We start from the raw sequence: 26,769 nt of genomic DNA, 5'->3' as shown, positions 1-26,769 counted from the left end.
TTCCTATTAAATGGGAGTTTTTCCTTACTGTTGTCGCCAAGTGCTTGCTCATGAGGGAATGTTGGGTCTCTGAAAATTAAAGAGTACAGTCTTGACCTGCTCTATGTGAAAAGTGCTCTGAGGTAACTTCTGTTGTGATTTGACAATTTAATTTATATAAATAAAATTTAATTGAATTGAAAATGCCACAGATACGGTAAATTTAATGAAATTTTCAAACAGTGTTGCCATTACATAGATTATCCACCAGAGAGCACTGACAAGTTTATTTTTCAACTATACAATGTCCTGCTCAGGACACATCTTGGTTGAAATTAGTTAATAAAAATAATAAGAGATAATTATCAAAAACGTTTGTTGTGTTTATGTTAAGAAGTGAATATCGGCAGGTGCAGTACATTGTTATCACGTTTCTTAACTCTCAAATATTGATATTGATCCTCAAAAATTTCTTACTAAATCTCTTTCTATTGCAATAGTTTACATTCTTGACAAGACAAGACAAGACTAGATAATAACATGTGCAATTAAATAATATGTCACACATTTGCCAAATTACTGCAATATAACTGTGATAATTTTATTAAAATATATACATAGCTGCAGGGTATGTAAAAAACGCATGTGGTCACTTTATGTCCTTGAGTACACTGTTGTGTCTATAGAAATATTCTAACAGTATGACAGTGATGTTTTCTGTCGCCAAAGGACATAACTTGGCTGCAGCCTTAGAAATAAGAGGCCCCTGTAACCTAATCGATTGCCGAGCAGAGAGGCAGACTGGGTCCACACTCTGTGATCCGTTTCTCTGTGTCAGACCAACTTCCCAGAATAGCAACTCGGGCGGGTTGTCTGCTGCTCTGCTCTGCTGTAGGAGATGGAGGAAGTCAGTGGTGGATTTAACAACTGTTGCTTTTGCTGCTTCTGCTGCGGAACCAAACTACCTTTGAGTCCGCGCTGCATGGCGCATGTCGGGTTAGAATGAAGTCTATTCCAAACCGAGACATTCAGTCTGGATCAATGTGCAAGTTCATGGGATATAAACTCCTACGTGTTTAAGGTAAATAAAAAGAGAGCGAGAGAAACATAAGTGCATGAGACGGTTTGTATTAACTAATCATCATTTTGCTGTTTTAATATAGCAATTCAATATCATTCGACTATCAATAGGCTACAGACGCTGCTAGAGGCGCATGTCTGCAGCAAAGGCAGACAAGGAGCGTCTGTGTGATGAATGGAAAGGCAGACGGGCTCTGCTGTAGACTGCGGTGATCGGATAACCTGTTGAATTGCCGCTGTCAGTCAGTGCTAAGCCACGCAGGCACCAACAGCCAGCAAAAAAATCATCAAACACGAGAAGCACAACGCGTTGCCACAAACGCGCTTCACGTTTTATACAGGCTAGCTGATCCAGAGATGCACTGTTGCCGAATGCACCGTCCTCACCGGTTAACCTGTCTGTAACACAGAATTCTCCCACCGTTTTGCTGCTGACATAAATATTCATTCGGTTGCAAAGTCATGGTGCAGACATACTAGGAAGTATCAAAAGTGGTAGGCCTATAAATTAAGAAAAGGGGGGCGGCAATAATTTTAATTTCTACATTCTCTGATTGGATAATTCATAGCTTTTATCATATTGTTGTTTAATGCATTTTGAAGGTGGGGTGGTGCAGCACTTTACCCATCGTTTAATTTGCCACTACATCATATTATTCCCATTGCCCGCCTCAGCAGGTAAAACCCGTGAGGTCCGACCTTGAGTCATGTCTCCACAGTTAGCTTTTCAACATTGCCTACCCACGGATTTCCAGTTGAAAATAGCTCGGCTGCTCCCTGCCACTATGGCTAATTCCTTAGGAACCGGTGGATCCAGTTTGATCCATCCCTCTCTTTCTTTCCTTTACCAACTTGTTGAGTCTTCCCCCTCGATGTTCCTACTGTAAGTGTGCATTGTGTAAGGCTCAGCTGCTAGTTGAGACTTCTAAAGAAATGTCACAAGTTTGAGTCGAGTGCGTGTGGAGCTTGACGGGACGGTGTCGGTGTCGCTTCTAAAGTGAAAAATTCGACCGGACGCGCGCAGAAAAGGCTTTAACGCAGCGACAGTCACCTGTAGGAAAGATGCGCTCCTCCTTAACTTTTTTTCTGCTTCTCTGAACTTACTCAAATTAATTTTCTGATGTTTTTGACATTATTTTCACTGGAGTGTTATTGAAACATGCTGACTTGACTTTTTTTCCCCCTTTCATACGTTGGTGAGACATCACTGGACGACATAAGTAATTTTGACTTTTTTTGTTTCTTTAAAGGGAGGTGGAGACATTTTACCAACCCCCTCCCTCCGTCCTTGACTGAAATTACCAACTCATTTTGCACAGGGGAGACACTTGAAGGTAATTAGCCTATATGAATTCACCTTTTTGTCTACTTATTGCATGTTACTTTCTTGTTTTGCTTTCATGTTTCACTTTTAATTTTAGCTGTTAAGAGGCTTATCATGTTATTTCGAATCTAAAACACATGGTTTGTCAACTTGTTGGGACTGTAAATTGGCCAAAGTTTCCTCTATGTAACTGTAGAGGGGGGCTCATTTAGGATCTTAGACTATTAAGAAAATTGCAGCTGACTCTGAGTCACATTACCACAATGAATTACTTGTAGAAAAGATGTTGGGCAATATGTTTCACAATCAAAAGGAAAGTTTCTGTAATGACAGACTAGAATTATTTTTTCTGCTTCTCCAAATTAAAGAGTTAAACCCATGTTGTTTAAGGACACCGACAATTGTGATGTGGCACAATACAAATTAGTAGTGTGATCAGGGTCAGTGTATAAATACTGAAAAAGTCTTTTATTATTCTTTCTGATGCAATGCTACATAATATTATAATATAATAATGTCATATATAATATATGCTATATAATATTATTAACACACTTAATACAGTATGTCTTGACTTTAACAAACCGTCTACACAACAATGACTCAACATTGGCTTGAAAGATGAAGATGGACTCAAACTTCAGCTTGCAATTCATGAAAATCCGAATAAACTAGTAACTTTCAACTTCCTTACAATTTATGAGTACTTCAAAGCGCTTGCAGACAACCTGCATTACCAATGCCTTTAAATGTTTAGAGAATATATGTAGTTTTTAGAAAGAAGCTTGTGTTAAAGTGTATCTCTGCACAGTTGAACGCTTCGTGTTGCACCTGAAGTTAATGTGATTTTTGTGACTGAACTAGCTTTCTTGGTTGGTTTAATGCCAGGTTTGAACAAAAAGTAAAAAAAAAAGTAACATAATGAACTGAAATAATTCAATTTCCACCCTTTAAAATGTGTTAAAGCATCACAGCTATCACTCTGTCACTGTAGTGAGTAGGTACATTCAAATCATTTTCTTTTGGGTGTTTTGAATGGGAAGACTATGGCTTAAGTAATCAATCGCTAGGGCCTAAATAATCAATCACATATTTCTGTCTCAATCAAATTTGGGTCTCATATATGATATGCAAACCACAACTGTGTACTTTCATGGAAGTTAAAGGCAGCAAATAGAGAGACCAAACCGGCTATAATTTAACTTCTATTTAGACTAGAACATATTTTACAGAGAACATGACACTAAAACGCGGATGTTTGCACATTTAAAATAGTTCATAGAGTAGCTTTCTAAATACACATGACTACTTCCAAAAAAGAAAGCTGCTCAGACTTGTGTCTCTGTTGTAATGCACCTCTGTACACTGAAATCCACGTGTCTGAAGGTGTAAATGTGGGTATTAATATGATTTCAAACCAATTAATAGATTATATTTTCATGTTGTTTGTGTGAATGCTCGACAAAGGTTCATTCTGAAGGTGCATATCATTGCATATCATCGTTGCACGCTTTTTATGTAACACAAAACCCAGGCAGCACAGTTTTTTTAATACGCTCATCCAGTTAAACAAATTAAGAATAGAGAGAAAATGCAAAAAAGTCTTTGTGTTATAGAAATGTACAAGTTGCAATAATATTTATTTTCTTGATCCGTGCAGCACTCCCATAGCTCTTGAAATGGAGGCTCCCGAAGGCTACTGTGCTAGTAAGTCCTCATATGGCTAACTCATTACATTCAATGCATGCTGACACTCACTGCCCATACTTTAGGCCAATGACAGAGTATATGCAGTGTATCCGAATGTGTGTCTGTGTTTTGTTGCACTGATGATGGCAGTCATGATAACGACAATGATGACTCTACTTTGTCTGTGTGTTATTAGGTTATTGGTGATTATGACGTTATTAGCTTATTTTTATTTTCACATCGCATCCACATTTGTGATACAAAACTGATACAAAAAATAACATTTTTGCAATCACAACACTGTAAACATTTCAAGGGATTTTCCCCTAGTGCAGCCTTTTTCCTGTTCACCCCTCAAAGGTAGAGAAAACGATGCATTAGCAACATCCTGTTGAATGCAGCAGATACTGGATATGCACTTTGTGGTGCTCCATTGCCCTTTGCTGGTTTCCTTTGGGCAGGTCTCTTGAATATCTTCCCTGCCCCCCTTGCATTTTGCTTTGGTATGCATGTCTGAAAACAGGTAGCATGTTGTTGATGACATCAGTGGGGACTTTCAGGTCTCCATTGGGGGTTTGTGCTTGTAGGAACACTTGGCAGGCGGGGTAGGGTTGGTGGTGGAAGAAGAAATGGAGGCTCTTCCTCTCCTTGTCCGTCTGTGGGACGCTTCTGAAATGATAGTTGTGGAACAAATAATAGTCTGTTCCATTAGCACAATATTGTGGAAAAGTAAAATCTTTGTGGAATGCAACAGTTTACATCCTCATTACTCCCATGTATTTTACTGCATTATCAATACACTGACAAAGTACTGCTGACTATGAGTGAAAATTTAGGTCATACATCATACCTGTTGTGGTACACAACATCATAATCTTGCACATACACAACTGTACTCTCCCACATACACTACTACCCACTGTACTACTGTACAGTATATCCTACTATCCTCTCTTGCATGCAGAAATATTGTACTCACTGTCATTCATACACTCCCGCATACACTGCTTGTCACAAACTATATTCTCTTATATGCAAAGCGATAGTGTTCTTCACGCAGCAGGAATCTCTGTTTCCGCTCACTACTATACTTTTATACACACACAATCGTACAAGAGAAAATGATAGTATATGTGGTGTGTGTCAAAAAGAATACATGTAAATGAGAATTATATGCGACTGCGAATATACAGAGAAGTATGTGTGAGTGAGAGTGTTCAGACTGAACATGAATTCAATTTTATAGGTGGCAAAAGTGTATATAAAGTCAGTTCAAAGATGTGACTGGATAAATTTAGGCAAAGACACGTCTGTGAGAGCTGAAAATATCTCAAAATGAGCAAATAATTTGCACTTATCTGAGGTTCTGTGACCAATTTTGTCAGATTCTATGGTTTTCCGCCTAATTGGGTAAATTTGTATTTGATTGGACAAATACAATGTGTTTTGGTCGGATGTGGTAATTTGGGCCACATTTTGTACCATTAGAGCGATTTCCCCTGATGGCAAGTTGCAGATAGTTACAGTCCAGTGAATCAGCTCCTTCTCTTCTCCAGTTATTATAGTTTAGACTGACAGGGAACTGAGTTCAATTGACTCAACACAGAGTAACTTGTAACTGATGACTGATAAAACTAAATGTTATTTCAGTTCATAAAACTTGACTGCAACTCATTTCCTATTCAAATTGTTATTCATTTACAGAGTTGTAGCTCTGTGATAAAAGCATTGTAAAAGCTCACATAGGTTCATATTAGTGATTACTTTTTACATTCAGTGAAACTTTATCCAAAACACTTGGTGGATATATTTTTTTATTACTGTCGCCATGGTTTTGGATTTGCCTAATAATACTAACATATGTACAGTTGTTACATTGACTGTTTGGGATAAATAAACAAAGACTGCCAAAAAATCCAGCAGTCAAATTTGTGTGAATAAAGAAAGGTGAAAATTCATGCATGTGAAAACATATATAAGAAAGAATACAAGTAGTTTTAGTGGGGGGGAATAATATATTTTAATTAGAATAGTAGAGTGAGAGACTACTACTACTATTCTCACTCACATACACAGTAGATACTAATATTTTCTATATAAAAGAGAGGATAATATTATCTATGAGTCAGAATAGTAATATGAGACATACAGCCTAACAATTTATGAAATTGCATGTGATTGACAATATTTGTGGTTTCAATTCCTGAATTGCTTACAGCCTTGTAAAGAACTTAAATCTAAGGATAAGGATAGGTAAAATATCTGAAAAAACAGAGCCATCTTGCTTTTGTACTAATAAAACATGGTGACCTACAGTAAAATGCACCAATGCTGGATTTAAATACTCCTTGTAGCCCAAACGTTGATAACAGTGTCACTGTCAACAGGCTTTATTTTCAAGAAGCCTGTTAGATAACCAGGAATCAAGAATTTAAGCTGCCCTCTGGCTTAAAACCAACCAACCTTCCAATCATCTCACACTATTATTCTGAGCCACATGCACAGTCATTGTCACAGTAACTTCTCTCTTATCATACTCTCACATACAAGTATACTTTTTCCACACACATATGTTCCTGTTCTCTATCACATACCCCAGTGGTAGGCAAATGGCGGCACACGGCCAAACCTGACCCCTTGACATATACTATCATAATTTATCACATATGCAATCTTTTTCTCACATAAAAAGTACGGTCTAGACCTGCTCTATATGAAAAGTGCCCTGAGATAACTTCTGTTGTGATTTGGCGCTATATAAATAAAATTGAATTGAATTGAAATAGATTATCCCATTCTCTCACATGCACTATTGTCTTTTTAACATACACTGTCATGGGCATTGGGCCTCATGCAAGAGCAATTTTGTATTCTTATCCTAAAACTCCTGAAACTATTTTTTCTGTGCAGTTTGCTCATACAAGTGCTCCAAGTTGGATTCACCAAACTCCCTTAACTGCACAGAAATATAAGTCACTTGTTTCAGCCTGATAAAGGCTACCTGTCCATAAGTAGGTGTGCAATTGTGAAATCTGATCATTTAGATCCCATCAGAACAGAGAGGGATCATCGGCAGGGGGCCCTTAAAGAGACAGGAGCTAAAACGGCCTGTTTCAGACAGAGGCTGAACTGAGGGGCTGCATAAAGGGTCAGTATAAGATAAACAAGGAGTTTTATGAACTGTAAAGCATGCAAAGATATTCCACTAGAGCCCCAGAATAAAAACATAGACATGGAAATGTGCATGATAAGTTCCCTTTAATACTGTAAAGTAAACATGATTTTTTGCTGAAACGGTAATGTGAGTAAGACAGTATGTTTCAATATAAGTGTGTTTAGGAGTGTGAGGGAGTATAGTGGTCTATATGTGTGAAATTATGACGATATGTGTATGTGAGAGCAAATATGATTTTCCGCATGACCTAATGGTCTTTCATCTCCGTGGATGCTGCAGTATTACTGTAATGCAACTTGCAGATTGCAAAGTTGCTCAGTGGCTCCAGTTTACCATAGACTGCTGATTTCACTGATTTCTAGATCATCTCTGCAGATAATGTAAGAGTAGTTATCTGCGTACTGTACCAGATTTCCCTCCTTTCTGGGTCATACTATATATTACTTAAAATGGAATGCACCAGTGCACTCTATGGCTTGGCAATCAACAACAGCTGCTTCAAATACATCTGGAATTAATAAGGTGTATGTATATAACTGTATTCATATATTCACAAATTAAACATGATGCTACTGTAGTACCTCCAGTACAGTATGTCATAGCTTTCAGAAGTAGGCTAATTAATACTATCATTTTTCTATTTGTATGTTTGTTACTGGGACAGTGGTGTGTCTTTGTGTGTGTGTGCGTGTGTGTCTGTGTTATGAATCTGTGTCTCAAGGAAGGCTGAGGGTTTGACAGGAAAAACCAGATCCCATACGGTGTGTATCCAGCAAGCCGGAACGGAGTGCCTTGTCACTTAAGAAAATAATCTTATTCAGTTCCTCACACAGTGAGACGTATGTGCTTTTCTTTGCATCGTTTTCATTCATCTCTGCCATCACAAGCAGGCAGATAGAGCTTGACCTCGGTTTAATATTGGTTTATTGTCATAGCATACTTTTCCTGACCCTAGATACCATTTCTAATTGCTTGTGCTCCCTTGTAAGACCATAAATTGCATTGACCCTTGTTAAATTCCCGAGAGCATGACTGTACTTTAGAAGCAATGCATTAATTTGGCATCTGTGATAAAGTCATGCAAAAGTCAATTGTTACACCTACATGTCTCATTCTGTTTTCATCATGCGTACAAATTTGTTCCTTTCCACTTGCTAGTACATTAAATTATCCCAATTTGGTGTATTACTCAAAATGCCTTTCCCCTGGGGGGTGTGTTTTTTTATTTGAACACAGACAGCCCAAAACCATTAGTATATGCCTGAACCAACTTAGCCATGGTGCTGCTAGGCAGCTGTCAGCGTCTGCTACAGTAATGGAAAATCCTTCATGACAAATCTGGGCCACTCCTGTCTCCAGGACAGCATTGCCAAGGGATAGCCAGCGTTGGTCACCTGAGATTTCCTCCAACCCTAACCTGTGCAACCCGAGCTCAGGCCCAGGGATTGTGTCATGGACAACGTCTCCCAGTATGCCCCACTCAGTGGGGCCGCCACTACAATGGAACAATACCACAGAAGAGGTTGTCAAACTAAGAGGAGCTGTCACAGCAAAAGGAGATCTGACACAGATTTCTTTTTCATGTATGAAGGATCATTGCAGACATATTCAGCACCGACAAATTGTAACAGGGCCTTCCTTGTAGCAGTTTCAGATAAAGTACGTATATCCCTTTGATTTTTACTGAAACCTCCTCTGCTACAGCTATTGCTACATCAAATTTAAAAGCATTAGGCAGTCTGAGGACTTTACCATGAATTCTTTTTAGCTCTTCTCAATTGTCAGTGTGCTTGAGAAAACCTTTAATAGTGTTGATGGTGAATGATGGCTCACTGTGGTTCCTCAGGGATCTGACACCTGGGTCAGCAGGGGTGTTTGCCTGTTGCCACTGTATTGTTCAAGTGACCCCGATGGGGCCGGGGTGTAAGGAGATAAGGGATTGGTTTGCTCTCCCTCTGAGTGGACATGGGGCTATCCATAGCCTGGGTTCTGTGCAGACTGCTGAGAGGATGCAATCTGATCCACATTTGCTGGACATTAGGATCCCATAGATGCATAAAGACAGTTGAGTTAGCTTTCTGCGTTTTGTAGTGTTACCTCCATTCAGATTAAGTTTAGAGGGAGATCTGAGAGGGATAAAATGAATCATTTAATTGAATTTCCTTTATTTGTGGAAATACTGTGCATAAAGCTTTTGTACATTATGTGATGTGTTTGTTTTTTAGCTAGCCATAAGATTTGCTTCTACTCACTTTCAATGTTTTTATCTTCATAAAAATTAAGAAGAAATCTTTCCCAGGTCAGGTGTGGAGTGTATCATGTTTATAAGAATCTCATCCTCTAAAACATTAGGTTTTTCAGAAACTACTGTTTCTTGCTTCTCCACGATTTATTTCTCTCTTCACCTGGTTTTGAAACATTTCATGAGCTTTAATCCTAAAATTGCATATACACTATAACATCAAACACAACAAAACTTTCATTTTTTCACATAACAGTACTACTTGTTAAACAACTACAGTGTTGTACAGCACAATGAAGATTGTCGTGTTTCTGTTTGTCTCCTAGGTAACGGCCAATGCTCTCCCGGTAAGGAGAAGTCGAGAATGTTGGTGGATATGTCAACACCTAATGGACAGACTGTTCCTCAGGGTCCTAATTCCCCCAGTGGTGAGTGCACAATCGATAGATACACATTTGTGCAGTCTGCCAAGAACAACTAAAGTATGTGCACATGCAGAGACAGATAACAACATTAGAGTTTGACAATATGTTGAGCCTGCACTGACCTGAAACAATCAAATGATGTCCATTTAGTGCCATCCACCTCTGACAAGACAGATTTCTCCTTGATTTCTCTTGTATTATTTTTACATAAGATATTTGACCAGAGTCTGACGAACAAGCTCATGTACACACATAAACACACTGTTAATTCTCAAATAAATGGTGGTGAGGTAATCAAGGTCTTTCACAAATGAAGGCTTGAAAAAAAAATTGATGAAAAATAAAATAAGCAGTACCTTGAATACACTGGCCACGTAATGAATTCCACCAGTACTTTTCTTTCTCAACGTTAAGTTACTCAACACATTCATAATAAAGGCCTACCAGTGAAGAAAATGGATTTGTGTATTTCCCCTAAAGGCTTTTTAGGTGAAACGGGCAGAGGATGTGTTAAGTTATCTTCAACAGAACCAGAAAATTAACATGGCAAATGTGAGCGGATCAGAAAAGAGGTGCTGCTGCTGATGATTAGGCCAGTGCCTTGTATCTTGCCGCCATCTGTGTGAATGGGTGAATGAGAGGCAAACAATCACTTTGCATAAACCGCTGTATAAATGAAGTCCAATTACAATACAGAAAAAAAAAACAGAAACAAAGTCCTGTCTCAAATATTGAATTTGAGAATTTACAATAAAAAGCCACTAGTAATAAATATAACTGACGACGAACACTTGCCACAGTGAGTAAATTATTTCTATAGTAGGAGCTTTTGTACAAAGCATTTTGTTGTACCATATCACACGTATTGCACTAAATTGCACCTTACCAGAGGTGTTGCTCAGACTAGCTCTAGTATTGTCACTGTGAAACAGCAAAGCAAGAAAAGGGGAAACTAAGAGAGATGAGGGAGCTTAGTGAGAAAAAGAGAAGCTTGTTTCCCACAAGTTTAGAGATACAGGGAGGTGAGCCGAGCAATGGTCTTCACAGGGAAATACTCTTCACTGAAAAGAGCTGTTGTCATGCTGGAAGTTGCCTAACATGATTTTGCATTTGAGGTTTTGTTACAAAAGAAGAACTGCATCATATCATCTGATGAAAATACGCATGAAGCATTGTCAAATTTCTTGGTATTGTGAGCTCTGTGTGGTATTAAAAGGTAGGAATTACAGCCTTTGGGCTACGTGACAGTTGGGATGGTACAGTAGTGACAGACTGTCTTCTTCATAATGTGTTGCTTTCAGTCAAACTTACAATCAATTGTGATCTTTACTCCTAATTTTCTATGCATTAATGGAAACATAAAAAAACTGCAGACTCTGCTGCACTCTATATGGAACAGGACTCTTCATTGCTGCTTTTGTTCTAGCAACAATTTCAAGTATATCCTCATCTGACCACTCTATGCATTCTCTGCCACACTGGAAGAGACAGATGTAAAGATGCAAGGAGCTGAATAGCAAGGACGTTCAGGTCTGCTCCGTGTTGCCAGGATACAGCTGTCAAAGACAAGGCTCGATCGCAATGTGGGTATTGGGATAAGTGTTTCTTTTGAACAAACGGTGGCATTGGCAACATACAGTATGAGTTTAAAGATTTCAGGTTCTTTGTGGAAATTTCCTGCTGTAGTCTAAATGGAGAAAATGTCTGAATTTTTAAATTGCTTTCACTGACCTTTTATAGTTAAATGGATGGGGCTCCAAAGCCTGAGGGGACAGTTGATGGATGCAGTCAAATGGGAAGCTTTAGTAAAACAACCACATACGCTCACACTGTGATTATTACCCTTGTAAATCCCAAAACCGGATCATCAGGATCAGTAAGTTTTGCTTGGATAGTGTTCAGACGGTTTCCGCACTACATCTAAAGCCCCTTTCACATCTATCTTAAGCCATTTCAGGACAGGGAGTTGATTCTCAGTATAAGACACTCCCAAATTTACTGGCTCATTACCTAGGACGATTCCTGTCACAACTGTAGTAGGAACAAAATCAAGTCCACTATAGGGGACCAAGTCAAGTCAAGTTTTAATATATGGCCCAAAATCACAAGTTTGTCTCAAAGGACTTGACAAAAAAGCACAATTTCTTGTTGTCTTGATGACTGAACTGTATATGCACAATCCAAGTGATTATTTTGGGACAAGACTGGAGGTGAATGCAGCTGAGTCTAGCTGTGTCTGTTGCATGTGCAGAAGTGCTATCTTTTGATCTTTTGTATTTTATTTTAGTGTACATGCAAGCAAGTATTACTAATTGCTGGTGACTGATCACTAGAGACTGCAGGTGGTGAATAGTTTCCCGCCACTACCACCCACGCACCAACACACACACACGCGTGCACGCACACACACACACATGTGCAATTATATAATCTTTTACCCTTCTCATCCAGCCGGTCTTCCATTGCTAATCAGGTGTTACAAACTACAGGGCCTCTGACACTCCCTTTCTCCCCAGGGACAGCCAGGAACCAGACCAGCCAGTTTCTTTCTCTCTCTCTTTCTTGTCAATGTGTCAGTCCATCCTAATGCTGCTTATGTGTTGAGTTGCTAAGTTACTATGATGCACCCAGTAGCAGGCTGACGGAGCACACCAAAATCCAGTTCTACAGAGCTTGTGTCATGAGCACCCTCCTGTACGGCAGTGAGTCCTGGACCCTGTGCTGCCCGACAGGAATGAAAGCTCAATGTTTTCCACATGCGCTGCCTCCAGTGCATCCTGAACATCACTTGGCAGGACAAAGTGCCAAATAACACCATCCTGGAAAGAGCTGGAATCCCCAGCATGTACACCCTGCTGAAACAGAGATGCATGTGCTGGCTCGATCATGTGGTGTGAATGGATGATGGCCAGATCCCCAAGGATCTCTTCTACAGAGAATTAGTACAGGGAAAATGTTCCACAGGCAGACCCCAACTGCGCTACAAAGACGTCCACAAGAGAGACCTGAAGGCCTTGAGTGTCGACCTGAACACCTGGGAGGCTGTAGACTCAGATCGAATGGCTTGGAAACAGATGGTGCAGAAAGGCCTCTGTATAATACTGTTTCACACAGCTGACCCACTCAAGTCAACCCATGTGCATTCCCTTTCTACCTCAATTCAGTCCATCCTCATACCATTACAGTCCAGCTCAATTCCTTAGAGCCTACTCATACCTCTAACCCTAACCCTAGCACTTGCCTAGTTAGGGTTGGAGTTAAATTCTACATCATCTGCATGAGACACAACTTAGCATTTCAGGATGTCCCTATTTCTTTTGTTTTACAGAACTGACGATTAAGCAAGAGGAAGAAACAGGGGAGGAGGCTGACAACAAAAGCCCAGCACTTGAAGGGCTAGGCCAAACAGGGGAAGAGGAGGGAGTAGCATTAGAGGAATCCATGACTGTCAGCCCAAGCAACACACAGGATGGATTGTCTGGGCAAAGTATGGCAGCTGATGCAGAAAGTCGACAACCTAATGGTAACGGATCAGTATATTTCCAAGTGCAATTAAAAGCTTGTAATGCTTAAAGAAGCTTTCTGGTATAATTGTGACATTGTTTTCATGGATATATTTTGAAATTAACAATCCACACAGGATTTATTTATTTTTCAACCATTAAAAACAGGGCATTGTGTACGATTCCCCATCTGTAGAGTGAGAAATCCTCGACAGTGGGTGTGAAATGCTTTCTGTGTTTTTTTCTTTTTGTCTTTTTTGTTTGAAGACAATACCTTAGACTTAGAATTATTATCAGGGAAAAAATATCCTTGGAATCCCCCATAACCTGTTCCAACTGACGGCATGACTGCTTTGGTTGTCACAGTATTATGATCATATTTCTCTTGTTAAATCAGAAGTGTGCACTGAACTGCAGTATCCTCTATGATATAAAGTCCACCATACACTAGATAGAAAGACTCATACTCCAATTCATAACTATAGAAAATGTTGCATGTATTTTGGAAAATATACAGAAGTATAGTATATGCAGTATAGCCATTTTTTTTTTAAAGTATACTATAGCCATATCTGTAATATACCAACTTCTTCACCTGATGTACATGTCTTCTCAAGGGGAGAAGTTGCTAGCTCAATTAAATTAAGTGTATTTTGATTCAGTTCATTTAAATTGAGCTAAATTAAATTGTTAGAATTGTATTTTGTTTTATTCGATTGCAGTTCAAGACATAGCAGTTAACTTTAGTTTTCTTTAATCCAAATCATTTTCTAAATGCTGACAGCAATATCTTAACCACTCTACCCTTCTACACTGTTTTTTTAGGAAGTCTACAATAGGGCGATCCGTCTGCATAATACAACCACCTGTCAATAATGATGAAACGGAAACAAAGTACTTTAAAGTTAGTGTTTGAAACAGGTTTAGATGTCACAATGCAACAGCATCACTCGTCAGCCCATACGTAGCTGTTACAAATGTAATCTGTTGGGCTTGGGTCAGCGTAAAACAGTGTGAATGCACAAACTAAGATACATTATGGCTGAGAACACAGTTTCATAGTGCCCAAATAAATACATCCTTTTCAATAAGGTTTTTTCAATGGTGCACCAATATTGTACTTGCTTGTTACAGTTACAGTTATATTTTGATCCTTTTACTATAACAACTGTGGAAATGTAGAAAATGGTTCATTATCCGAATGAGATATTGCATTTAACAGATGGTTTGTGTCTTGATTGTCATTATTATGCATCATATGTCAAATGAGGACATATAGTATATATAGTAGGAATTTGAAAGGTGTGATATTTCATTTATAAACTATAAAGCATCCATCAGTGGAAAGTGGTTCGTACACATGATGAAACAAAGTCAGCTGTTACAAAAAAAAAAAAAAATCAGAAAAGGTAAATGAGTTCAGTTAAAGACAAAAACTGTTTGCAGGCTTGTTGATGCTTTCTAAAAACATCATCCACAATGAGTGTGGTAGTGACTTCCTGTGCCTGCCTCTTTCAGGTGACAGGCCGTTCCAGTGCAACCAGTGTGGCGTCTCGTTCACCCAGAAGGGAAACCTGCTTCGACACATCAAGCTGCACACAGGCGAAAAACCCTTCAAATGCCCCTTCTGCAACTATGCCTGTCGGCGGCGAGATGCCCTCACTGGTCATCTGCGCACTCATGCTGGTAAGCTCACCCTCTTCTCTTCCCTTTTTACGAATGCACTTCTTTTACCCAGAAGAGGCTTAATTTATTTCATCAGAATTGCTTCAGAGATCTGAAAAAAAAATCAACCCATACTGTGTTTAATAATAGGATTGACTATATTTATTTTTAAAGATAGTTAAACATTTCAGACAGACCCTTGCCTAAATATTTTTTCCTAATATTATGCTTATGTTACATGCCCACACTCCTGTGCTATACTTAATAACCTTAGTTTACCTCTGACCTAATGTAGTAACCTTGAAAAATACTTAGTTCCTTTAGAAATGAATGATCTTGAACTAAAATATACTTAAGAAAAGCCAAACCATATTCCTATACACATACACCAGGAAGTATAGACCTAGTTGAACATAACCAATCTCAAATCTTTGTGATAAGTATAATTTATCCCCCCAGTCTTTCAAAACACAATCTACAGGCTTTGTAAGTACCTCTTGAATGTTCTCCTGAGATATTTCTTTCCTCTGAATTGTTGTGCGACTGTGTGTCAGCTTATATAAGATCTAGCAGAGCTATATTAGCCACAGTAGCCATACATGCTGACTGGTGACACTATATTGTTGTTGGACAGACGCTGTGGTGTTTTTTTTATCACATAGACAGCTCTGAAAGTGCTTTGTGGTTAGGTACCAAGGACATACTGTTCCTTAGCTGGCTGACTCGCTAAGGAGGAAACTATCAGTCTGTTGAGAAACACATGTGGAGTGCTGGCTGTGTCTCTCAACTGTAACCCACTTTTTCTATCAAAGAGGATGTGCTCTCCCCTCTTTTGCGCCTTTGAAATCAAGGTCAGACAATACTGTCATTTCTGCATGTAATGCCGCCACAGGGGTTATTCATGCACAGTTCTCTTTTTAGGTAGTAATTTGTGTGTTTGGGTGTGTGTCCATGTGTTTGCATACAATGTCTGTTTGCATACCTGTAATCTCTATCTCAGTTGTTTCTTCAATTACATTCTCACCATGCAATTACTGATTTCACTTCTATGCTAAAAAATGAAATATGCTTTATTTAACACTTTGAGTTAGTTTTCCCTTCCTTCTCAGTGTTGCATTAGACAATATTATATATTTCACACAATAGCCCTGGCCTACTTATGAACACAGATTTCTTTTCTTTTCTGGATTAGGTTCTATTTGCCATTCAGATGCTTCTTTTATGCATATCTTATTATCTGTTTCTCCACATCTATCTTCCATCATCAACCATGACCATTTTGCTATTTTCACTTCCTTCCTGTTGTTCAGCTGAATATGTTTGTCACCTCCACCACCTCCTCTTGTGTCATGTAAAATCATGATTAGTAAGTTGCCTTCTTCTGGTCATTTAGTGAGGAATATGAGAAATTTGATGTTGCCAAGTTGTGCTGTCATGATTCTCTTTTTACATACAGGGACTCACTACTCTCTAGTCTGTTGGTGCTGCAAACTTGGCAGCTCTGGCCTGGTGCCCTGCCAGGTAGAACAGGTGTAGCCAAAAGAGAGAAATAAAGCATAGAAAGAGAAGTCAGGCGTTGAAAAATGTAAGACAAGAGTAAGAAATATGGAGGAAGAGCAGCAGAACAAAAGTGTGTTGCATTAAACAGCTATCCCTAAGGCCAGGTTGAATGTTAGACTGGGAACATGACATTTTCCGTTGAGGCATAGTTAATCAGTGAAATCATAATGCAGGGGAGGCATTGCTTGAGAGGCAAAGGATTTCACATTTTGTAAGCTAGAAGATGTAAATTTGTGCAAGTTCCCGTTTATTAGCCAAATGCAATCATTCAAGTGAGTCTGAGTGCACAGTATGGTCCATTTGCATTAATAAGAATAGAAAGGTGGATTCTTAAGGTCCATCCAACATCTGCACAAAGTCATGTGTGGGTGGTTATCTAAATATGAAAAAATAACGAAGTTTTGTGTGTGAGAGAGAGAGTGTGTAGATGTAAGCCACTGAGAACAAGGGAGTGATACTTGATTGAATACTGCCTACTGCACTGTTTTAGTTTCACGGCTGAAAAGGAGCAAAAGAAAAAATATTTCCATGATGACGTTTCATTTAGAAGTTACTCTTTCACTACCCAAAATGAATATTACTGCAATGACCCTGCGGGTACACCTACCCACACTTTATTAATATTGAAACCCTTTGTCACTCACCAACATCTGTTCATACTAAAAAAAAAAAAAAAAACATCATAATGAATCCGAGTTTCGAGTTATATCGATACAATGTCATTCATAGACCACAAGAGTACTGAATTACAGATAAAGCAGAAAACCTATTACCATTCCACATGATTCACTGAAAAAGTGCTTGCTGATGTAAGAATGGCAATGACTGGCCATGTCATTCTGTAACAAGTGGGTTTCATTTCACTTACACAAATCATCAACAAAATAGACCAGGGAAGAAAGTGTAACATCAGTAGCTAAAGGAATATCTCATCCTCTTGTAGAACATGTTAAGTATTTTTTATTGAAAAAACAAACAAAAAAAAAAAAAAAGAGGAGAAGAAACCCAACATCCATTTTTGCAGGAGAAAGACTTTTTACAGTATGTTCACGTGTCTGTCTCTAAATTTGTGTGTGCGTGTATGTATGTGTGTAACAGCCACCGTGCCTCAAACTGAAATATGTTTGGTTTCTTTGTTCTTGCAGTGACAAGAGCACTGGTTCATCTTTGCATCTTCTTCTAGTAATTGTTGTCACCATTATGCCAGTGAATGTCTTACTACATCTCGTTGCAAATTATTGGTGTCTGGGTCACATTGGTATGCTTATGTGGCCTCCGGTTCACTCACCGAGTTCCTTTATGAGTCATTACATTAGTTTTGAGAATACTCTAGCACAGGACACAGACCTATTTCTTCAGCAGTGTCTGCATGCGTAGGATTTTCACTTTAAACACAATGAAGTTTTTACACATTTCTAATTCAACTCTTACCTCAATATGGAAAATGACTCAGGTAGTTCCATTGCACAGAGGCAGTGACACTAGGGACCCAAACAACTATCGGCCTACACCTTGATGTCCTGTATTTTTTAAAATCCAAGAATCACTGTTCATCTTACAAAAAACAATTTAATGTCTTTGCTGAAAGTGTAATGAAATAATGTGTAAGACCAATAATTTTAGTTACATACATATCAAGATAAAACATGATTTACTGATATGTTCACTTATTAAAGCATTTATTTATTCAAATATCCACCAATGCATTGATCCATCCATTGAGTGATAAAGCAAACGGAAGGAGGGGTGGATAGATGGAAGAATGGATGGGTTTATGGCTTCACCGAGATAGATGTAAAGAATATGTCTTCATCTTTCCACTTGCTAGGTTGGAAGGAATTGAATTACATAGAAACGCCTCAATGAATCATACTCCACCTCCATAGCCATTTAACATTGGAGTTTGTTTCCTACCACCACTATGGGATTCATTATCAACTCTGCTATTCACTCATGCTTTGCCAAAGAAGTGGGAGTTAGCTGTATGTTTTCAGAGACCAAAGCGTTTTGCAACGCAGACTTCTTGGTGCAACTATCTTTGTCGCCCACAACTTGTCTTTCTGTCTGGCAACAGTGTGGAATCCTCACACTAGTAGTGGAACATCCATGAGCTCAGAGGGTTGCTTCTGGTTTGTTTGCTGACTCTTCACAGCATTTACTATTACGCACTGCCTGAACGCTGCAGCAGGTTGCATTATCTCATTGGACACTACCCACTCTCTTTGTCTGTTTGTCAGTAGTGAATGAAATTAATATGCTGTCCCTCGAATGTCTTTGCTTTTAGTTGGAAAACCACACAAGTGCAACTACTGTGGGCGGAGCTACAAACAGCGGACCTCCCTAGAGGAGCACAAAGAACGCTGCCATAGTTACCTGCAGAGTATCGGCTTGGATCCAACCGCCAACACTGGCCCTTACACAGGTAAATAGTTTTACTGAAACTGAAACCATGAAAATGATGGCAGCCTACTGTGTAATGGAGAGGAGACAATGCAGTAGCAAAGTTGGATTTTGTTTACAGAAGAAAATTGCTATATAAAATGTACCCTGTGTATATACGTTTGGTCCAGTATAAAGAAGTGAATTTTTTTTTTTCTTTCTGCAGTGTCTCTCTGGCTTTTTGTTTATTATTTATTCAATGTACATTTCTTACATTGTATTCATTTGAATAAAAATGGAAAAGTGTGTAAAATAGTGTTTACAAATACATTCAGTAATTTATTTGTAAACACTTTTTGTAATTAATCTAAAATTTAACTTAACTTCTTAAATTATTGAATTAAATCATCCATCCGTTCTTTAAATGCAACTCTTTAACAAAAACAAAGTGTCCTATCATAAGAGGACTGGGAAGATTTGTGGGGGTTGAGTTGTGGTTGAATGGTTGATGGGTCGTGGTTAAGATTTTTTTTAAAATGACAATGAAAAGTTGGGGGGAAAAAGTGATTCTGTCTTCATTTTTAATTTTCACATCCCAGGAAGAGTGATCTGTTAATCTAGCAATCTCACTTTAGTTCACTTTCTCAAACTCCCATGATTTAACACCTAAATGTACTCCTGCCTTCTCCAACCCCCTTCCTTTCTCAACCTTCCAAGGTGAGGTTCCTAAAGAGTCAAGGCCCATGGCTACCTTTGATCGGCCACCTGTTATTGAAAGACTGCACAGCAATGTTGGCAAGAGGAAGAGCACCACACCTCAGAAATTTGTGGGTGGGTATATATCAACATAGTCAGGCACTATTTTCTGTTATTGGCATGCAAGACACGTATTATTTGTCCAAGCAGACTTTAATGGAGTGATTTGAACTTTTTGTTTTGCAAAAACAAAAACTTTTTGTTTTGCAAAACAAAAGGTTTTTGTTTTTGCAAAACAAAAAGTAGTCTTAAAACATATAATAGTAGTTAGTTAATTAAATACTCATCATGCAAAGCACTTTGCTACTGATTTCACTTTTATGCTAATAAAATGGAATATTTTTTTATTAACAGTTTGTTTTTGTGCTAATTTAGTTTTCCTTTCCTTTTCAGCGTTGCATCATACAAAATTAGATTGTTCACACAATACCCATGCCTTACTTTTGAGCATTTTTTTTTTCTGAAATTGGTTTTATTTGCCACACTATTAGACATAGAGCTTGAGCGAGCTAGAGCAAGCGGATGACTGAGAGGCAAGGAAATGTTTTTCACTCTGTGGTTAGGTACACCTGTAACTTTGCCATTGCTCTTATCGAGAGAAAACAGTTCACCGCATCCCTGTTCTGGAGGGGTTAAACAGTGCAGTAGTAGATGGATGGGGCTTTCCACCCCATTAGACTCGTACACACAGAACATCAAATACAAAATGTAAAAAAAAAAAAACAAGTCCACGTTTGGCTGGTTATAGAGGACATTTTGTGAAGTCAAATTACGCTTTTACCTGTGCATATTATTAGTCCCCTCTGTGAGTAGCTAAAAGCTAAAAGTGTTTCCCTCCACATGTGCTATTGGATCTAAATTGATTATGTTTGGTGTCATATGGTTTGAAATTGGCCTAATATTGTTAAATAAACCAAATCTACATAGTCATAGTGCTACTCTATTTCATGCAGGTGACAAGATCCCACGCCTCAGCTACCCTGACCTAGGATATGAGATGGGCCTCAAGTACGAGAAGAAGGCTGAACTGATGCCGGCCCACATGATGGACCAGGCCATCAGCAATGCCATCACTTACCTTGGATCAGACACACTTCGGCCCATGCTCCACCATCCAGGGCCCCATATTTCTATGGCTGAGGTGGTGCCCATGGTCAACCCCCTGTTCCATCATGTCCTGCCCCTGGGCCAACGAACAGACCGCCCAGGAAACTGTGACACGCTGCCACCACAGCTACCACTGCTCACTGATTTCCCCAGCCATCCCACCTCAAATGGCCCCACTGCTTTGACCAGGCAGGGCAGGCAGGCTCAGCCAGGGCAAGAGGAATCTCCCAACCACAGTGGAGTTGACTCGGCCGATTCAGCTCGCAGCAGCCCTCAGGAGAGGCAAAGCTACCATGGTAGCAACCCCCCTCCCGGCCTCAGGTCGCAAGCAAGTCCAGCAGTGGTCTTTTCAGGTGACCGGGTGAGAGAAGCATCACCCAGAAGTGGAATGGTGACTGGGATAATGCGAGTGGCCACAGAGAGGCCTGTAAGTCAGGAAGGGGTGCGGGTCTTTGGACGTGAAGGCCAGGAGTTGCGGGCCTTCCAGTGTGAGCACTGTCGGGTACTCTTCCTGGACCATGTCATGTATACCATCCACATGGGTTGCCATGGTTACAGAGATCCACTGGAATGCAACATCTGTGGTCACCGCAGCAAAGACCGCTATGAGTTCTCCTCTCACATAGTCCGTGGTGAACACACCTTCCAGTAAGAGGATGGGTAAGAAAGACAAAGAAGGGAAAGGAGCAATAGCCTGATATCCGTCCCTATCCCCAGACCTCTGAGACTCCACAGTTGAATGGCATTGTAGACAAGTGTAGCACAATCATAGACTTCTTTTTAAGCTACTTAGTGTGAACCTGAACAGTTGAACAATCATATGAAGGTACGGGCCAAAGACACATTTTATACATATTTAATTACGATTTATTGTAGAGGAAGAAAGGTACATTTTTTTTCAGAAATTGTTCATGAATTGTATAACAGTGCAGCTGTTAGATGACTTTGACTCGTTTTTCATTTTAGTCTTGTTTGGAAATGTCTCCTTTTGTGGCTGTCCCTTCATCATGCTTTTATAGTGAAATAATGTTTTCACCCTCAAGTAGTAAAGAATGCATAAAAAATATTAGAACATGTTCCAACCTTGTGGGCTTAATGCACTGGATAAACTGTTTAACCAGAAAGAATGTCATGACTAACAAAGATGACAGAGCCAAAGTATTTCAGGTAGTCTCAAATTCAGAAAATTCTTTCATAGACATAATAGCAGGATGTGCTGCTATGGAATTTATGTATTCAAAAAAGTTTGATCATCTATGTCTAACATAGTAAATGTTTTAAAACCATTTTAAATTCTTGCTAAAAACAGACCTCACAGAGAATCATGGCATTGAACAGGACCACTTTCTGTGGCATGCTGCACAAAATCCGTACAGTTGGTGTTGTTTGCCAGGGCACATGATGGTCATCTGGTACTGTGTGTTCAAACTTCTAGCAACTTGGTGTCCATTTGGACTTGACTGTCAGTGGTGTGGTATGGTTGTCTCTGATTGAACCTATCTGTGGCTGTAGAAATCTGAACCATCATGCCATCATCTTCAGAATTTTGTTCTGCCTCATATAACTGTATATTTTTTTATGAATTAGCATACTTAGATTGATTTGCTCACTAGAGTTTAATAATTAAAAATAAAATAAAGTTGTAAATAAATTAACACATACATTAATATATTACATTCATGAGCGCAAAGAATAATTTCAAATGCAAAAGTTCTTAACACCAAGTTGGAAATATAAAATAGTTAATGTAATGAAATTATAAAATTTACATTTAAAGTGATCATATAGAGTACATTTGTAAATCTAATCTTATTTTTATTTTTTATTCATATATCATGCAACTACATTTGTTGCTTGTATCGTGACTCTCTCCAAAGTTACCAGCCTCCATCCAGTTTGCTTTTATGAGATGGAACTACTGATCATGAAACAAGGAAGTGCACAGTGGTTCTTGTCAGCCCTGTGACCATAAAGTTTTGCCACAGCCATCTTTTTCTCATCTTTTTTTTTTTTTTTCTAAGCTGCCCAGCTAGTGCATTCTCCACATAAATAACTGGCCATATGTTTCTTAACCTGGTTGCTCTTATAGAACATTAATCAATCTTGGTGACTCATGGGTTGTGTTGCTTGCAGTGTGAACACACAGTATAACTTGGAGCATTGTACTTTGTTTGAAACAGTTCCAGGCGGACTTGCACATCGACAGCCTAAAATGGGAAAAGGGTGGTTTAAATTTTGCTTTTAATCATTTAACTATTGGAGTTTGATTCTTTATAGCAATGGATACCACAGGGATAATGGCAAAGCAGGGTAATGATACAGCATGGGATGGTCTTCTCTGTTGTAGCCCACTCTATGCTTTAGGCCCTTCTTTTTGATGTAATACACTTTGTGATTTAGCTTGGATGGGTGTGTGTATGTGTTGTGCTGCTTCTTCAGTTCTTGGGTGTGGGGTCAGGTGGGGTCCACATTATTCGTGCTGTTTTCTAGCACACTAAATACATGCTTACATGTCCAGTTTCAATGCCATTTTCTATTTGTACGTCATGAAAAATACAGGGACACATCAGACTCTGCACAAAAAGCCTAGCTCTTTTTGAGGTACTTTGTCCTTAAAATTGTGCCTAACGCAGCTTTATTTGAAGCTGATCTTCTACAATTTACTGCATTATAGGAATTGAGGGGATTGAGAAAATTCTTGACGTATATGGTGGGCTTTCGTCATTTTGGTTTCCTACCGTGGTATTATTAACCTTGTTTGAACCAGGCTGCTTCTCTCCTCCTCACCAACACCATCTTACTCACAAGCACACACACTAATGTGTTTCACTCTTTCTCTCTCTCTGAATCTTCCTCTTTGCTTTGCCATTATGTCACCACATTCATACATGACCTTTTACGGAGGAGACTGAGAGCGAGACAGCATGAGCAAGAGGAAAAGTGAGAGGAGTGCGGTTACCACACTGTACTACTTTGAAGGCACTTCCCAAAACTGTAGCATTCCAAGTCACCTCAGTAAATCTGCTCAAAGCTCATGCAAAATGCAAATGGTGAATTGGAGATAAGCCGCCCTTGTCCGTCATCTACAGTATGTTGAAGGATAACAGATTTTAAGATCTGTAAGGCCAGTTGCGGCTCTTTCATAGTTACCGTCTCTCCCTGTGAAAGGACTCAGATAAGACTGTGTTTTGTACAGTTGGCCATGCACTTTATGTCCATGCCCTGACAAGGGAGCATTGTTTTTTTTTTGTTTGTTTTTTTTCTAATTATCACATTAAAGTAGAGGGGAAGACAATCATTGATACAACACAGGTTAGTCCTATGTCTGAGAGAACAATCTTGGAGATGCACACAGGAAATTTGCTACGCTGCCTGATGAACATGTTCTTTTATTGTATCAGTACATGCAAGAAGTTTGGTATTATTAGTTTTACACTGGTTAGTTTTCTATCATGAACAGTTGATTACTCTCTAGGGTTAAACTCAGTGATCATCTACATTTAATGTCTTTTTGTGATCAAAAGGCAGCTTTTTTCTCTGTTTACATGTTGCTTCTCTTATGCGCAACTGGTACCCAGCTAGCATAAAAACTTACTGTCTATAAAGTATTGGCACTGGAATTTGTTTACACCTTGAGCTGTGATAGTGATACTGACTCTATACATTCTTCTATTATATTGTTCCTGTATATATTTATTATCTAAAAAAAAAAGCCTTATCTGGGGTCCTCCTAAAAAAGCATATCCTTTTAATAATACTATGATCAAAGTTAATGTTACCCTGATTTTTCTTCTTAATCCATTTCAGAAGGAATAACAAATAAACAGACCAGAAGTAAATTAAACTGAATTGGTAATAACATGACATGATGTTCAATTGAAATATTAATTCCTCATTTTTTCTTTTGTTTTGTTCTACATGATATATTTGGTAAGATATGAGGCACATATTTTTTTCTTCTTTTTTTTTTTCTTAGAGTAATATTGTAATAACAACAGCCTTACTTGTACACAAATTCTTTAACTGAAGCAGCCATATGAACAAAAACAAAGGAAAAAAAAGAAAAAAAGAGGTCTTCTGTCAGCCCTCCATGTGAGTGAGGAGTTTACTTGAAAATCAAAATCATTGCTATTGTTTCCGAATGTGGGGATGTTTTTGTAAATTTTTAAAAATGAGTGTGCTAAATGTCTATTTTTCTGCTGAAATGTTAATGCAAATAGTTTTGTGAAATTTTGTGTGTTTTAGTTTTAAGTTTAAAAATGTTTACAAAAATGTAAAAGACAGGGTTCAGGTGTATTGTATTTTTTAGAAATAATATATGAAAGGTGTATATTTTGGCACTGAATATTGAAATGATCCAGAAGTGTGTGCTGATTGGTCATCTCTGATATTGTTGACAATTTTCTGATGCGAGGGCTCTCAGGTATTTGCATATGGTTGTGTATTTTTATTTCCTAAAATATGTGATTAACTTATCAAACAAATGCACAGTAATTGAAGTTGTTTGGTAATTTCTCATGACAGTCCAACACTGAATATGTCGATGGAAGTTGGAGGATTGTTCAGCCCTGATTTCAACATCAGTGACATTAAATGAAGACGCACTGCTTTGAAGAATGCAATGTATATTTTTAAGGCATGGGTTTCTCTCTATTAAAGAAATGATTTTACTGCCTTGTCTGTTTTGTGAATTTTGAAACAGGAAGTCAGACATATTGTCATAATAAAATTTCTTCAAACATGCAAAATGTATCTTACTTGTAATTAAATAACTGCATTGTGGGACGAATAAATACAATGCTTAAATATTGTGAAAAACAAAGGTCATAAAACTGAAAAAGGTTTAAACATTTCCAGGTATGTGACTTGATGACTAACGCGTGCTACAACTTCTCTGTTACTGTTTGGATTTGAATTATTATTGTTATAATTGTGACTGTGACCATAATCTCAGGGGAAGGGGAATTTCACCTCTAATACATTTTATATGGCGCTATCCCAGTGATTTTGAACAGTACAGTCAAAATCTACAAACACAGACAAGGATCAAGTTCTGACTCACTAGGTGACACTTGATAATGTCTGTGAACTTTGGAAGAAATTTGAGACTCTGTGAACTCACTCAATATGTTATTTGAATGAAATGCTTCAATCGTAAAATGTGGTCTTGTTAGCCCAGGACCAAGATATAGTCTCGAGTTATAATAACTATATAGTTTATTTTACTATATTATACTACCTATGAGGCAGGATTTGTCCAACCGCAGTCTGTTCTGCTTTTGAATTTAATGAGAAACTCATTCAAATTCAGCAGTGCAACCTGTTAGAAAAATAACACACACTATGTGAAATCTATTTTAAAGTGTTTTTTTTTTTTTGTAATTTGAACCTTAATAGGCCAATTTCCTGGCCATGAATCAAGAAAAGAATTAGATAATTAGAATGAGACGATTAAGCCCTGAACGTGAAGCACTGGGGTTACACTGACAGTGTAGTTTGTCGGTGAAGCAAGCCAGTGTTAATTTTATTTTTAACATCAAATAGAAATCTGTCATGTAGATCGCTGCTTCCACTCCGAATACAGTCACATTAAACAGTTTACAGCCTGTGATACATTTTAACTTGTTTGAATTGTTGTTGTATTTATTAAATACAGTATTTTGTGACATAACGTATCTTAGATATTGATAGGTGAGCTGATCACTTTGTCTTTAAGAGGACTTTAAGACTTATTTATTTGGCTGATTTTTTAATTTTTTTTTAAATCTACCTCAAAATGTCAGCGATCATCGCTAATACTAGTAAATGGCAAGGAAACCTAAAGATGCTGGCTGTAAAATACTTCTAAAATCTTCTATTTCTAAGTAAAGATTTCTAGTAATTCC

The 26,769-nt window shown here is 38.4% G+C and overlaps 1 protein-coding gene across 3 annotated transcripts; it reads left to right on the top strand.

Annotated features, from left to right (window-relative positions):
- Positions 1–603: 603 nt before the first annotated feature.
- Positions 604–25,555, top strand: ikzf2 (IKAROS family zinc finger 2). 3 transcript variants are annotated; one of them, XM_042427150.1, is made up of 9 exons: positions 604–1,060; positions 2,310–2,393; positions 4,044–4,090; positions 9,816–9,917; positions 13,243–13,437; positions 14,936–15,103; positions 18,927–19,064; positions 19,739–19,852; positions 20,731–25,555. In XM_042427150.1, exons 3-9 carry the CDS (start codon positions 4,063–4,065, stop codon positions 21,534–21,536), a joined length of 1,551 nt encoding a protein of 516 aa, XP_042283084.1. In that variant the 5' UTR covers positions 604–1,060; positions 2,310–2,393; positions 4,044–4,062; the 3' UTR covers positions 21,537–25,555. The 3 variants fall into 3 exon arrangements, with proteins under 3 accessions (XP_042283084.1, XP_042283086.1, XP_042283085.1); XM_042427152.1 differs by having other exon boundaries at positions 604–1,942; XM_042427151.1 differs by having other exon boundaries at positions 604–2,112.
- The last annotated feature ends 1,214 nt before the right edge of the window (positions 25,556–26,769 follow it).

Source organism: Thunnus maccoyii, chromosome 11 (genome assembly GCF_910596095.1).
Source record: "Thunnus maccoyii chromosome 11, fThuMac1.1, whole genome shotgun sequence".
NCBI lineage: Eukaryota > Metazoa > Chordata > Actinopteri > Scombriformes > Scombridae > Thunnus > Thunnus maccoyii.
This window is presented reverse-complemented; position numbering and strand designations above follow the sequence as displayed.